The following is a 15,402-nucleotide window of genomic DNA, read 5'->3' as shown; positions in this document are numbered from 1 at the left end:
CCTGAAAAAATTCAAAATGCAAATGCACTTGTATTTTATTATCAAATGTACATTTTTTTCATGACACTCCCCAAATATGTGTATTATTTTGTATGACCCTCCTCGATTCCCTCTGACACACACCCCTATGATATATGAACAGCCCCTAACTGGAATACTGTTCAAATCAATGTTAAGCCCAATTTTGTCACACTAGTACTTTCTAGTTTGGGTGGAAGTCTGCTAGTAGGTTATCAACATAACATCTGTATGTATGGTGTTAACCTACAGGAGTGACCTTGAACTGCTACAAGACACCGTCACCGAGTATGGGAAACTCATCCCACTTATGTCGGAGCTGTCATCCAAGTTCAACGACCCCATCTCCAACACTGGCTGCTGCCTCAACCAGACTCTGGACTACCTCGGGGACCAGCTCCAGTCCGTGTGCCGCGACTTCCAGGCGTGGGTGGCTGACACTGACAGTCTGAGACAGATGGATACTGATTCCTCCAGCCCACACTCGGCACAGAGGGAGAAGTTCTCTGATGGAGTGGAGGGTGTCATTGCAGCTGCTCTGCTGGCTGTGCAGAACCTGGTGAAGGCTCATGGGAAACCTGAAGACAAGGAGGAGAAACTGGAGGAGAAACAGGAGGGTAGGTGCAGCTTGTTATGTCCTGTGCGAAGCCTGTGGAAATTTGGGTTTTTGGTCCACAGCAACCTATGCTGGTCAAAAAAAGCAGTACACCTCTGTGTTCTAGTGGTAGAGCGTGCGCCCAGAGAGCGGAAGGTCAGGGTTCGATCCCTGGCCGCATCATACCAAAAGATGTAAAATGATGGCACTTGTTAGTACCCTGTCTTGTGCTCGGCATTAATTAAAGGGGCTAAAACAAGGACTGGTCAGCTCGGAGTCAGTATACTGTGTCTGAATGGGGTATTCATGTTCATGTTAAACTGCAGCATGATATCTCAGTGGGCTAGCACTATTAAATCAGCATCAGTCCAGACTAGTACAAGCAGCCACCCACACAGACATACACATACACGTGCATGCACGTCACTATATAAGTGCAATAATCTTGAATGTGATGCTAAACCCCATTTCACTTAGAGGATCAGATGATCAGCCTCGGTCATTTGGTGTGGCTTGTCAACCTACCCTGATGGCTTGGATCGTTACTCATCATGTAAATCACTGGATTGTTTGGTCCAGACTGGATTATTATTACATCGTAGAGCTGGAATACTGCCGAGTGTGACATTAATTACAAACAAACAAATCAACCTGTGTGGGAGTGATGAAGTTTGAGCTTTTACTGATACACTGGAAACCCCAATTCTTTGCTTATCTATTGAAATAAATAGTGTAGTCTGTGGCATGAACAATTCATGCACCACTTATGACCGAGTACTTTCTTGTCCTGAAGGGGAGGAGGAGGAGGAGGAGGAGTCAACCTTCCAGAAGGGTCACCTGACCAAGTTGCTGGTGGAGCCGATGTCCGCCGACCTCCAACTGCTGCAGTACAACAAGGTAAGTCGCCTCCACATTCCAGATCATAGAGGTGTTGTATTGATGACTGTGGCGTAACATTACATTCACTCCCTCCCTCCCCCCCTCCCTGTAAGGATACAATGTTTGAAGCATGGTTGTGTTGTTCCCTACAATTCCTTGTAAAAAAACTCTTCAAAAACTGTTTAACATCTGGTCAACATTTTTTAAAAATAAAATCAATCCCCAGTTTATAAGAGGGAACAGTTGTTCAATTATTGTTTTAAATTTTTTAATCTGATCTTCTTGTTTTATTCACCAAATCACTGTTCTAATCTTGTTCATATTGTGTTCTGAGACAACCATTGTGCTCCCTTGTTCTAAGCTGGTCTATTTCTTTCCCTTCTCGCTTAAATCAAGGAAAAACATAATATAGCATTAAACATTCATTTACCATAATTCAATGATATAAATGTTCAATTGATTTACTAAATTTTTATGTATATATTTCATAGAACAGTTTGAATAATCTTCATCTACATTATTTTCAAAAACAAATAATGTTCACATATTAAATGAATGTGCACTTTACGCAGTAGTTAACAATATTCAATAACAATAGGTAGACATGGACGACACAGGAGCTCTGTGAAGTGTTGCCAAGGGTGAAATGATCTGGGCTAGTATACTGAAAAACTGCATGTACACCTTATCAGATATTACTTCTGTTTTTTTTTCAACATGACAAGCATGAACTTATACATAGTAGCCCATATGATGACTATCAGTAGTCTGGATGCAGGTGTGGTCAGAGCTTTGAGATGGATGTCGTGGATTCAACAAACGTGTCGGGACAGTTTGGGTGGGTGGGGGGGGAAGACATTAGATATGTTTTGCATATAATAATTGCTGCTAAAAGTAGCATGAAGCTTCACTGACTGTTTACTGATATGATATGGCTGTTGCTAGGTGACAGAATTCCTGACATCTCTGGTGAACATCCTGAAAATTATGGTTGACAATGCTGCTGATGGAGGTCGTCATGACAGCAGTGTCTGTCTGCGGCAGCTCCTCCGATGCTGCCCCATGATGCACCAGTATGTGGACATGGTGGAATATTTCGTAGCTCACCTGATTGGCTTGTTTCGGACAACAGGCAAACTTTTGTCGGTGCTGCTGGGGCTGTTTTCAGAGCTTGCTGCCAAGGTAACGTAGAATTGAAAGTGACAAATCATTAAATTAATCATTTTATAAATATATGTTTTGACTTCAGCTACTAAACAAATAAAAAGCAATCGATAATTATGAGCAATTACTAATGACGCTTGCGATGGAAAGCAATAAGAAATAAAGACAAGTCCAGTAACTTTAGCAACAACTGTCATGTTTTACAAGGCATGTTTCTGCAGGGCAGATTTCCTGATGTTGAAGAAGTTAATCTCGTCACTGTTGGATGCACAGTGGATGTTTAGGAACTCAACCCATGAGTGCTATATGTTGACAGGGTTTCTGCATCCCCCCGGAGTTCTCAGATGAGTTGGGAGGAGAGGGAGCCACTGACTTTGAGGACATCACAGGAGGAGGACTGGGTGATGGTCAGGGAGCCAAGGACGTCAGTGACCAGATCGAGACAGAGGACCAGGTAATACATGGTCAATAATCGCCAGGAGTGAATGGGGGTGGATATCTGTCATGGTAAGATGATGCTGGCTCTGTCAGCTTGACCAAGGTGGTCGTCATTGCCCTGCATTACTGCGGGCATCCTTCTACAGTACACAGACCGCCTCCGTGGTCTAGTGGTAGAGCGCCTGCCCAGAGAGCAGAAGGTCCAGGGTTCAATCCCAGGCCGCGTCATACCAAAAGACGTTAAAAGATGGTACTTGTTAGTACCCTGTCTGGCGCTTGGCATTGAGGGTCTAAAACAAGGACTGGTCGGCTCGGAGTCCGTATACTGTGTCTGAGTGGAGTATTCATGTTAAACTGCGGCATGGTATCTCAGTGGGCTGGCACTATAAATCGGCATCAGTCTGGACTAGTACAAGCAGCCACACACACACACACACATGTGCATGCACATCGCTATATAAGTGCAATAATCTTGGACACGACGTTAAACCCAATTTCACCTCACCTCCTACAGTACACCGACTTGCCCATGCATTGTTCGTCCATTGTTTCTGTCTGTAGTTGGATGAAGCTCGGCGCCAGGGAGAGGAGCAGAAGGATGATGCCAACCAGCCCGATGTGGCTCCGGAAGACAAGGCCATCGAGATGTCGGAGGACTTTGAGGGTCAACTGGATGATGCAGAGATGAAAGGTGGGTACATAGAATTGGCGATGCTGATATTTTGTACGGGAGTAGCATTTCTGATAATGGTTTGGCCTAATATTTGTAAAACCTGTTTTGTTTGCTTGTAATATTGTTCATTTGATATGTGATGATTGTTCCAGATGGAGATGATTCTGATCAGGAAGAACCGGACACAGAGGAACTGGACAAAAAGATGGGGGACGTGGACTCCAAGGACACTGACCGTCTGGACGAACAGATGTGGGGCAGTGATGACGAGGAGGAGGAGGAACAGGAGAAGGAGGTAGGCTCAAGGGGAGAGGTGGACACTGTATGAACAGATGTGAAGGATGGAATGAGAGAAGGAGGTAGTGGGAGGGGAGAGGTGGACACTGTATGAACAGATGTGAAGGATGGAATTAGAGAAGGAGGTAGTGGGAGGGGAGAGGTGGACACTGTATGAACAGATGTGAAGGATGGAATGAGAGAAGGAGGTAGTGGGAGGGGAGAGGTGGACACTGTATGAACAGATGTGAAGGATGGAATGAGAGAAGGAGGTAGTGGGAGAGGTGGACACTGTAACATGTATGAACAGATGTGAAGGATTGAATGAGAGAAGGAGGTAGTGGGAGGGGAGAGGTGGACACTGTATGAACAGATGTGAAGGATGGAATGAGAGAAGGAGGTAGTGGGAGGGGAGAGGTGGACACTGTATGAACAGATGTGAAGGATGGAATTAGAGAAGGAGGTAGTGGGAGGGGAGAGGTGGACACTGTATGAACAGATGTGAAGGATGGAATGAGAGAAGGAGGTAGTGGGAGGGGAGAGGTGGACACTGTATGAACAGATGTGAAGGATGGAATGAGAGAAGGAGGTAGTGGGAGAGGTGGACACTGTAACATGTATGAACAGATGTGAAGGATTGAATGAGAGAAGGAGGTAGTGGGAGGGGAGAGGTGGACACTGTATGAACAGATGTGAAGGATGGAATTAGAGAAGGAGGTAGTGGGAGGGGAGAGGTGGACACTGTATGAACAGATGAGAAGGATGGAATGAGAGAAGGAGGTAGTGGGAGGGGAGAGGTGGACACTGTATGAACAGATGTGAAGGATTGAATGAGAGAAGGAGGTAGTGGGAGGGGAGAGGTGGACACTGTATGAACAGATGTGAAGGATGGAATGAGAGAAGGAGGTAGTGGGAGGGGAGAGGTGGACACTGTATGAACAGATGTGAAGGATGGAATGAGAGAAGGAGGTAGTGGGAGAGGTGGACACTGTAACATGTATGAACAGATGTGAAGGATTGAATGAGAGAAGGAGGTAGTGGGAGGGGAGAGGTGGACACTGTATGAACAGATGTGAAGGATGGAATTAGAGAAGGAGGTAGTGGGAGGGGAGAGGTGGACACTGTATGAACAGATGAGAAGGATGGAATGAGAGAAGGAGGTAGTGGGAGGGGAGAGGTGGACACTGTATGAACAGATGTGAAGGATTGAATGAGAGAAGGAGGTAGTGGGAGGGGAGAGGTGGACACTGTATGAACAGATGTGAAGGATGGAATGAGAGAAGGAGGTAGTGGGAGGGGAGAGGTGGACACTGTATGAACAGATGAGAAGGATGGAATGAGAGAAGGAGGTAGTGGGAGGGGAGAGGTGGACACTGTATGAACAGATGTGAAGGATTGAATGAGAGAAGGAGGTAGTGGGAGGGGAGAGGTGGACACTGTATGAACAGATGTGAAGGATGGAATGAGAGAAGGAGGTAGTGGGAGGGGAGAGGTGGACACTATGAACAGATGTGAAGGATGGAATGAGAGAAGGAGGTAGTGGGAGGGGAGAGGTGGACACTGTATGAACAGATGTGAAGGATGGAATGAGAGAAGGAGGTAGTGGGAGGGGAGAGGTGGACACTGTATGAACAGATGTGAAGGATGGAATGAGAGAAGGAGGTAGTGGGAGAGGTGGACACTGTAACATGTATGAACAGATGTGAAGGATTGAATGAGAGAAGGAGGTAGTGGGAGGGGAGAGGTGGACACTGTATGAACAGATGTGAAGGATGGAATGAGAGAAGGAGGTAGTGGGAGGGGAGAGGTGGACACTGTATGAACAGATGTGAAGGATGGAATGAGAGAAGGAGGTAGTGGGAGGGGAGAGGTGGACACTGTATCAACAGATGTGAAGGATGGAATGAGAGAAGGAGGTAGTGGGAGGGGAGAGGTGGACACTATGAACAGTTGTGAAGGATTGAATGAGAGAAGGAGGTAGTGGGAGGAGAGAGAAGGACACTGACTGCTAGATGTGGATGTGTGATGACTGAAGAGATAGTTACAAGTGGCCTACATCACTTCACATGAAATAGATGTTGGGCAATGTGTAGGAAACAATAGAATGGAGTCTGTGTATGTTGCTACTCACCTAGATGTCCTCACAGCCGTCCTGCTTGTTTCCAGAACAGTAAGGAGGAGTCAGGGCCTGGTGCTGGACAGGAGAGTGAGAGTCAGGTGGTTGCCAAGGACGACAACCAGGACAAGACTGAGGCCGAGGACAACCAGAAATCGGAAAGGGATGAGCAGAAAGATGGAGAAGAAGAAAACAGAGAAGAACAAAAACCACATGAGCTGGAGGAATTTGATGAGGTGTGGATAGATTCTTGAGAATTTTTTGATCTATAGATTCGACATGGTAAAATGTTGTCATCTGTTAATGGTTGCCTATTAAAGATGACACCAACATTTCATCAGATATGGGCTGTTTGTTGATTTTGGTAAGTGTGTTAGTGAATTGTATTTATAGAGTTAATAGCGATGACATATAGTCATCTTAAAATCATGTATGGTTTGTTTGTAGAATGAGTATGATGAAGACAAGATAGATCCTCATCATGGCAACCAGGGCCCTGAACAGGAACCTGAAGCTCTCGATCTCCCTGAGGACCTGAACCTGGATGAGAATGAGGCTGGCAAGGATGAAGACGAGAATCAACCCTCAGAGATGGGTGAGCAGACGACAGATGATCAGATTGGTGGTTTGATTTAATTCATTTATGTGGCTCCTGGGCAAATGTTTGTTGCAATTTATTTTACCAATTTAGGTTGTTCTGTTGTTCTGTGAGAGAGCTGTTATCTGTGTCTTCAGACCCGGACAACCAAGATGGCGGAGGAGAGGATGTGGAGGAGCAGACGGACGTCCCTGACACAGAGGAAGGAGAGAAGAAGGAGCGGGAGGAAGAAAACATGGAGGAAGATGAACAGAAGGATGAGGTAATGGAGGATTTCACAGGGAGAGTGTGAATTTATCTGTCCAGAATGTTGAATCTTCTGTTCCTAGTGTGATTGATTGTGCTGGATTGATGGATTGATGTTGGTGACAGTGGGCACAAGTGACTTGACATTATCAATCATTGCACTGGTTAAATGTTAACAAACAACTGTAGTATTCACTGAAGTTATTTTTCAGTGTTGAATGGCGTTTTGATTCTGCTGTCTGGAAGATGCATTCCTTCACCACGTACCTATTGCTTCATAAATAGGGGCGGTGGGGTAGCCTAGTGGTTAAAGTGTTCGCTTGTCACACCGAAAACCTGGGTTCGATTCCCGACATGGGTACAATGTGTGAAGCCCATTTCTTGTGTCCCCCGCCATGATATTGCTGGAATATTGCTAAAAACGGCGTAAAATCAAACTCGCTCACTCACTTCATAAATACTCCAACATGAGGATGCTGATGATTAAATGATAACACATCTAAGGGAGGTAAACCAGCTGCTGATCTTCTGTTGCAGACTGAAGGCAAAGAAGGTGAAGACAAGCCTCAGTCTGACGACCACGACCAGGACAAGACAGCTGAGGACGAGGAGGAGGGGAAGGGGGAATCAGGAGTCTCGCCACAGGTAGGATGGATTCTTAGACTCACTCAGGTAGGAGTGACACTTGGACTCACTCAGGTATGGATTATTAAACTTACAACAGACGTAATGGCCAGAATGGCAGGACACTTCAGGACAAACCACTTCTGTAAGTCAGGATGCATTGATGTGTATCATGTCTTTGTGAGTTTCTTGAGTCATGTGATACGCGATGTTACCAGGATGAGGATAACCCGGACACTCCTGAGGAAGAGACTAAGAAGGATGGTGAGCCTGAAGACAGTGTTGAGGCGGCTGATGAGAGGGGCAGGACGAGTCACGACACAGACAGTGCCCAGATGACGGACACAGCACAGGACGAGGCAGCCACCGGAGATAATGACCAGAAAGAAGTAAGCTTTCCAGTACCTGTGATGTGATCCTACGTGTTCCATGTGTCAATACACAATTTGTTCACTATTTCTTATGAAATGTTCACGCTATTTTGTTATAATTTTTATTACTTATTTGTGCATGTTATTTTTAACCCTTTTTATTATGACCTTTATCATCAAGTGATGCATATATTTGGGGAAAAACAGCTAAGCTACAGAGTATGGCCTGTGGCTCTAGTTTTGTGTCTTTAGTCCAGCAGGATCGAATTATTGCTGTGACTATCACATGTGTTGTCTTACCTTGGCTTCACCCCGATTATGTTTCTAGGTTTGTCAGCACCATACCCGTGCTCGTGGGTTTCACCGAAGTGGTAAACGTCTAAGACCTGCATCACTTCGGGCTTTCCTCCCACATTAAGCTGACACGCCGCGATATAACTGGAATACTGTTAAAAGCGGCGCTAAGCCCAACTCACTCACTCACTCACTCACTCACTCACTCACTCACACACTCACTCACACACACACACACACACACACACACACACACACACACACACACACACACACACACACACACACACACACACACACACACACACACACACACACACACACACACACCTTGGCCAGATCACACTGATTGTGTTGTAAAGTTGATATATTCACTTCAATCAAGCTTAAAACCTGAGGAGAAGTTTGCCAGAAATAGAAATGACTTGTAGCGCCCCTGTTGCAAGCCTGGAACATTATGTGTAACTGCACTGTGGTCTTTGTTCCAGCAACAAGGAATGGGTGTTTCTGTGACCCAGGAACAGGAGGGTCACGAGGGGGAGTCATCGTCGCAGGTGACGGATGGAACAGCCCCACAACACAAAAAGGTAAGCTCACATGACAGCAATCTCACAATGATGATGACAGGTCAGACTGTGACATATGCCATGCTTGTAAGACCCCATGACTCTTGGCAGACACTGATTGTTGATAATGCTGTAGGTCAATTTTTCAACTGGGTCACAGCAGCATGTATATAAACGAGTCTGAACCATGCAAACCAGTGACTGATAGTATGAGCAACCTCCCGATATGTTGACACGCATTCACAACATTAGTCCACAATTATGTAGGCTGGTGGCTTGGGACCTATTTTGACTTTGAATCTCCACAGTGCCTTTGCCGAGCGGAAGGGCTGGGATTCGATCCCTAGCCATAGCATAAGAAGTTAAAAAATGGTACTTGTTACCCAGCCTGGTGCTCGGCATTAGGGGCTAAAACAAGGACTGGTCAGCTCTGAGTCAGTATACAGTGTCGGAGTGGAATATTCATGTTAAACTGCGACATGGTGTCTCAGTGGGCTAGCACTATAAATTCGGCATTAGTCAAGACTAGTACAAGCAGCCACATGCACACACATGTGCATGCACGTCGCAGTATAAGTGCAATAATCTTGTTCGCAACATTAAACACCATTTGACCTCACTCTTTTGCAGGTATCGTTGATATGACCAATTTTGACATAAAGCACAATTTGCTTATTTGTTGTTCTGTTTGATAGTGAGTTTTACTAAGGACTTGAATACCGGCATAGCTGCTCAATTTCTTATTCTCAGCAATACAAGCGTCGGCCTGGCCAGTCAGACCAAGACCATAGTCTGGGATCTCGAGAAGAGAAGTACAAGAAATTGAAGACGGTGGACAGAACTTCGGAAGATTCACAGGAAAAGGAAAACAAACCCCAGAAAGAGTCTGACCTGTACGAGCACATTAAGGAGTCCTCCTCGCAGTATGATGCTCAGACCCTGGATGTCGCTACTGCTGAGCAACAGGAAGAGCAGCCAGTAGCCAATCAGAATGAAGAGGAGGCGGAGCCAATGGGAGAGGATGATGACTTGGAACTGCAGGAGAATTTGCAGGAGAATGTAATATTTCAGAGATGTCATTAATTAGCATTAAGACATGAGTAATTGTAATTGTTGACCAGACATTAAGCATTACTCAAAGATGCATTAAACAACAGGACATATTTTTTTTCTTTTTATCAGCATATTTGTAATGCATGGAGACAAATTTGATCATTGCTGTATTTTAGAAAGATGAGAAGACTGAGATGAAGGAAGCTTCTAAGTTGTCTGGGAAGGACTCGAAGAGGACCACAGAGGATGGGGGTGAAGAGGACATGGAGGTGGAGGATGAGCGGAAGGGGCAGGTCGAGGGAGAGAAGGTCCTCACGATGGGGGCAGCGAGAGGTCCCGAGTCAACAATACACACAGTGCTGGAACACCTACATCTGGAGGCTGGGGTAAGTAGCCAAAGGCGGACAGACGGATGGACAGACAGACAAGCAGACAGACACACACACACAGAGAAAAAAACACAGCGGGAAACGCACACACGCAGCAAGCACACACACGCGCGCGCACATGCACGTACGCACGCAAACACGCACGCACGGACACACACACACAGAATCGGTATCTCTCGCACATGCATCTACACACACATTTCTTCCTGAGCCACATAGAACCAGGCAGTTTGACTGTCACATGCAGTCGGGACTATGGAGCCCACCTTACCCATCTACAGGTATTTCATGGTTTGACACAGTTGTAACATTCCCATGTTCCAGCTTGGTGAGTTGGATGAGGAGAAGCTTCGAGCCGAGTTGGAGGAGAACATAGCAGCCTGGTCCCATCTTCAGGCAGCCACTCCTCAAGAGGTCAGTGTTGTGGTCTTTTAGCTTTGACCTACACCCATGAAGATCTGGGGTAGAATAGATCTTCAGCAACCCATGCTTGCCATAAAAGGCGACTGTGCTTGTCGTAAGATTCGACTACTGGAATCGGGTGATCATACTCGCTGACTTCGTTGATGCATGTGATCGTATCCCAATTGCATGGATCGATGTTAATGATGTCAGTCACTGGATTGTCTGGTCCAGACTTGATTATATACAGACAGCCGTCATATAGCTGGAATATTGCTGAGTGCGGGGTTGAAAACAAACAAAGAAAGCTTTGACCTGTGTGTAAGGCAGCCTCTCTTTAGGCAGCCTAAGAAGCTTTGTATCTTTGACCTAAGTGTAAGTACCGGTAAGTATGGGCACTGAAATCATACAGATTTGAGTCCATTTTCGTAAAATTTATGTTGCTTTCTTGAAATTGTGCCATTGACCAATGTCTTATTCTTGTTAAGGAAATATTGGTACTAATTTCAAATAATGGATATGTTGAGTCAGTATTTTTCTTCTTTTTCTCATGTAAAAGGGTGTTCACTTGTAAGAGCTACACGATATGAGAACAGATTTATATGTTGATGTAGACTACAGTTTGAGGGACATGTTGTGTAAGAAAGTAACCCTGTTTGCCTCCCAGCAAGCAGCGGCGGCCGAAGCGTGGCAGCAGTACGACGCCCTGACAGCCAGTCTGGCCCAGGACCTGTGTGAGCAGCTCCGACTGGTACTGGAACCGTCACAGGCAACCAAACTCAGGTACGTCCACACTGACGGCAGCACACTCGGGGCCAGTTGGTGAATTAAATATCCAAATGGACTCTAGCACAATCAGAGATTGTTTGGGAATTTCACCTCCTGTCTGACTACAGCACACTCAGGAGTGGGAATTTGTTTCCCTGAAACTAATCTTGAGAAAGAGAAATCATTGAATAATTATACAAGATAAAGAAATTGCCAGTAGAAATCTTTCGTCCCTGATGTATCAACAATGAAACATTTGCTTGTGTAGGGGAATTGATAAGAACAGTAAATTATCTTGAAAAATTGATCATTTCAGGGGTGACTATCGGACCGGGAAGCGCCTCAACATGAGGAAGGTGATCCCCTACATCGCCAGTCAGTTCCGTAAAGACAAAATCTGGTTACGCAGAACAAAACCAAGCAAGCGCCAATACCAGATCATGTTGGCCATAGACGACTCTTCCAGTATGGTGGACAACCACTCTAAACAGGTTGGTTGGGTTTGTTGTTTAACGCCGCACTCAGTAGTATTCCAGCTATATGATGGCGGTCTGTAAATAATCCAGTCTGGACCAGACAATCCAGTGATTGATATCATGAGCATTGATCCACGCAATAGGGATCGATGACATGCTTCAACTAAGTCAGCGAGCTTGACCACCCAATCCTGTTAAACGCCTCTTACGACAAGCATAGTCGCCTTTATGGCAAGCATAGGTTGCTGAAGACCTATTCCACCCCTTCACGGGTACCAGGTCATGCTGGCCATAGATGACTCTTCCATTATGGTGGACAACCACTCTAAACAGGTTGGTACCAGATCATGCTGGCCATAGATGACTCTCCTAGTTTGGTGGACAACCACCCTGAAGAGGTTGGTACCAGATGGTGCTGGCCATAGACAGTCTTCTAGTATGGTACACAACCACTCTAAACTGGTCAGTACCAGATCATGCTGGCCATAGACGACTCTTCCAGTTTGGTGGACAACCACTCTGAACAGGTTGGTACCAGATCGTGCTGGCCATAGATAACTCTTCCAGTATGGTGGACAACCACTCTAAACTGCATGGTCAGTACCAGATCATGTTGGCCGTATATGACTCTTCCAGTCATGTATTTTGTTCTGTGTCTTTTGTTGGTAAATATATACCTTTATTTCATGTTTATTGTTATTTCATGCTGCTGTAAATATTCACACTATTTTGATGCTTACACATGAACCTGTCATTTGTTTCAGCTGGCGTTTGAATCTCTGGCCATGATCTCCAATGCCCTCACCCTGCTGGAGTCTGGGGAACTGGCTGTCTGCAGGTACAGGCTTACATTACTCCCTGGTGGTACTCACGGCATCTTCTGGTGGGACGCGGGCAGTCGGGTAGCCTAGTGGTTAAAGCGTTCGCTCGTCACGCCGAAGACCCGGGTTCGATTCCCGACATGGGTACAATGTGTGAAGCCCATTTCTGGTGTCCCCCGCTGTGATATTGCTGGAATATTGCTAAAAGCGGCGTAAAACCATACTCGTCAATTAACCTAACTCACTCACTCACTCACTCTGGTGGGACGCTCTGAGTTTGGTTTCAAATATTGTTTCTTTGGTTGTTTGGTTGTTTTGTTTAACGCCGCACTCCACAATATTCCAGCTTCAGTAAATATTCGAATCTGGGCCAGACAATCCAGCGATTAACATCATGAGCTTCTACTCAGTTGGGATACGATGACATGCATCAACCAAGTCAGCGAGTCTGACCACCCGATCCCGTTAGTGGCCACTTATGATAAGCATAGTCGCCTTTTACGACAAGCATGGGTTGCTGAAGATCAATTCTGACCTGGATCTTCACGGGTCTCATTTAGAGATTACGTAACAAGTGTATGTCAGAGTTTATCTTACGAAGAGATTTATTTTTGGCAGGAAAACTGCTTTTTCTCCAGCAGTTTAGGGTAGATGTGCTTTCTCTGTGTATGAAAGAGTCACGAAAATTGCATGAAAGTGACTTCCAAGTGGAAAGTGTGTTTTATTTGGTTTTATGTGTTTGGTCATTTGTTAGTCTAAGGAAGCACTTTTCTGTGCTGAATATATTTGTCCAAGATTTGTTGGGGGTCATCACATAGCTGACTGTGCTTATTAATATATTCTCTTACTTGCCTCACTCGCTCAATCGTGATCAAGATCCCTTGTGTAGGTTTAATGTTAAATTCTCTTGACAGTTTTGGTGAGTGTGTTCGTCAGCTGCATCCATTCTCCGAGCAGTTCACCAACCAATCAGGAGCCGGCATCTTACAACACTTCACATTTGAACAGAAAAAGACAAAGATTGCCCAGGTGAGTACAATTTGGAAAATGGCTGACATAATATAGTACTCTACTTTTGATAGGGATATTTTGTATCTTTCCGTGATGATTCATGTATGTCAGGTGTTCGATTAGAAGTTGGCAAATACGTAAGAAAAACTAACACTCCAGCTTGATAACGGTGTAAGAATCTACATAGAAACGTCGCTATATGCAATAAACCAGAAGTTGTTATCCATAAAGTTGTATGTTTTTCTTAATAATATGTCAAGTGTATGTTTACATAGATCTGATATAACTGAGTATCCCTTTCCAAAACTAATAGTTTACAATGTTTAGTCCTAGTATATCATATTTACTACAGGGAAATACAAATACACATTATACGTCTCTATTGTTTGGTATGCATTAAGTTTAAGGAACACAACCTATGAAAGTATCTTGGGGGTCCAGTCGTCTAAGGCGCCGCGATTCACTGTGCAGAGTTTCGTCCCTTGGGCATGCCAGAAACCTATGATTGTGGGTTCGAATCACGGTTCGCCCCGATTATGTTCCTAGGTTTGTCAGCACCATACCCGTGCTCGTGGGTTTCACCGAAGTGGTAAACTTCTGAGACCTGCATCACTTCGGGCTTTCCTCCCACATTAAGCTGACGTGCCGTGATATAACTGCAATAATGTTAAAAGTGGCCTTAAACCCAACTCACTCACTCACTCACTCTTGTGTGACATTGATGATGGAAGTAATTTATTGAGATATTTAATCTTCAACATTGAAGAAGTTGTCCCTCAAAGAATTTCATTGAAACAAATCCACACTACCCTGGATGCTGGGTTGTATGTGACACGAAATGGTTACATGACATGTCTGCTGCTGTAGTTGCTGCAACAAGCGACCTCCATTATGGTCGATGCCCGGCAACGCCAACAGGGCACGGTGGGGCAGCCGGAGACGTCACAGCTGCTGCTGATAGTGTCCGATGGACGAGGCCTGTTTAATGAGGGAATGGAAGTTGTCCAATCAGCTGTCAGACAAGCTCGGGAGGCGAACATCTTCCTCGTGTTTGTCATCATTGACAATCCACAGTCGAAGGTAGGCAGAGTTAGACATCCATGGCAGTGTATCAAATGTGACATGACAGAAACTGAACTGATACTCACGGTATCAATCCTCCGTGTACCTGATCCAGACTCCAGGACATACTGTTGTGATATAGCTAGAATATTACTGATAGTTGCATAACACAACATTCCCTCTCCTTGAGTGATGAAGTGTGATGTAGAGGAACTGAGGCCCGTCCACAGTTACTGTTGAATGCTTGGTTCAGATGCTGGCTGCCATTTGTACAACTGACTTTAAAAGTCCAGTTTCCACCCTTGCCGAACTAGGCTGGAATTCCTGGGCTCAATCGTAGCACCACCAGTGGCTATTATAAGTTATGTCCCTGACTGTCTGCCTGACAGTTTACAAACCGGATTTTTATTTCTTTGCACGATTTTGATTGGACTATGCATAGACTCATTAGTCCAGCCAAAATCTAACTCCATAATAGCAGCCTAGTTTGGCAAGGGTGGAAACTGGACTTTTATAGTCAGTTAACTCTTTTGCCTCAGGAAGATGCCTGTTTGTATTGAGA

The 15,402-nt window shown here is 45.1% G+C and overlaps 1 protein-coding gene across 1 annotated transcript in view; it reads left to right on the top strand.

Annotated features, from left to right (window-relative positions):
- Positions 1-15,402, top strand: part of LOC124140365 (midasin-like) — a 158,930-nt gene that overhangs the window by 137,288 nt on the left and 6,240 nt on the right. Inside the window, exons 78-97 of the mRNA XM_048384590.1 lie at positions 271-635; positions 1,407-1,510; positions 2,438-2,674; positions 2,973-3,110; positions 3,656-3,785; positions 3,920-4,062; positions 6,210-6,395; positions 6,607-6,754; positions 6,895-7,019; positions 7,541-7,648; positions 7,846-8,016; positions 8,781-8,879; positions 9,609-9,917; positions 10,088-10,297; positions 10,625-10,714; positions 11,370-11,485; positions 11,787-11,961; positions 12,711-12,784; positions 13,682-13,796; positions 14,646-14,858. Of these exons, the coding sequence (XP_048240547.1) occupies positions 271-635; positions 1,407-1,510; positions 2,438-2,674; positions 2,973-3,110; positions 3,656-3,785; positions 3,920-4,062; positions 6,210-6,395; positions 6,607-6,754; positions 6,895-7,019; positions 7,541-7,648; positions 7,846-8,016; positions 8,781-8,879; positions 9,609-9,917; positions 10,088-10,297; positions 10,625-10,714; positions 11,370-11,485; positions 11,787-11,961; positions 12,711-12,784; positions 13,682-13,796; positions 14,646-14,858 (3,256 nt within the window). The remainder of the gene's footprint in view (positions 1-270; positions 636-1,406; positions 1,511-2,437; positions 2,675-2,972; positions 3,111-3,655; positions 3,786-3,919; positions 4,063-6,209; positions 6,396-6,606; positions 6,755-6,894; positions 7,020-7,540; positions 7,649-7,845; positions 8,017-8,780; positions 8,880-9,608; positions 9,918-10,087; positions 10,298-10,624; positions 10,715-11,369; positions 11,486-11,786; positions 11,962-12,710; positions 12,785-13,681; positions 13,797-14,645; positions 14,859-15,402) is intronic.

This window comes from Haliotis rufescens, unplaced genomic scaffold, assembly GCF_023055435.1.
Source record: "Haliotis rufescens isolate VD_foot unplaced genomic scaffold, xgHalRufe1.0.p SCAF_5, whole genome shotgun sequence".
NCBI classification, from domain to species: domain Eukaryota; kingdom Metazoa; phylum Mollusca; class Gastropoda; order Lepetellida; family Haliotidae; genus Haliotis; species Haliotis rufescens.
Note: the sequence above shows the minus strand (reverse complement) of the source record. Positions and strands in the feature narration are given on the sequence as shown.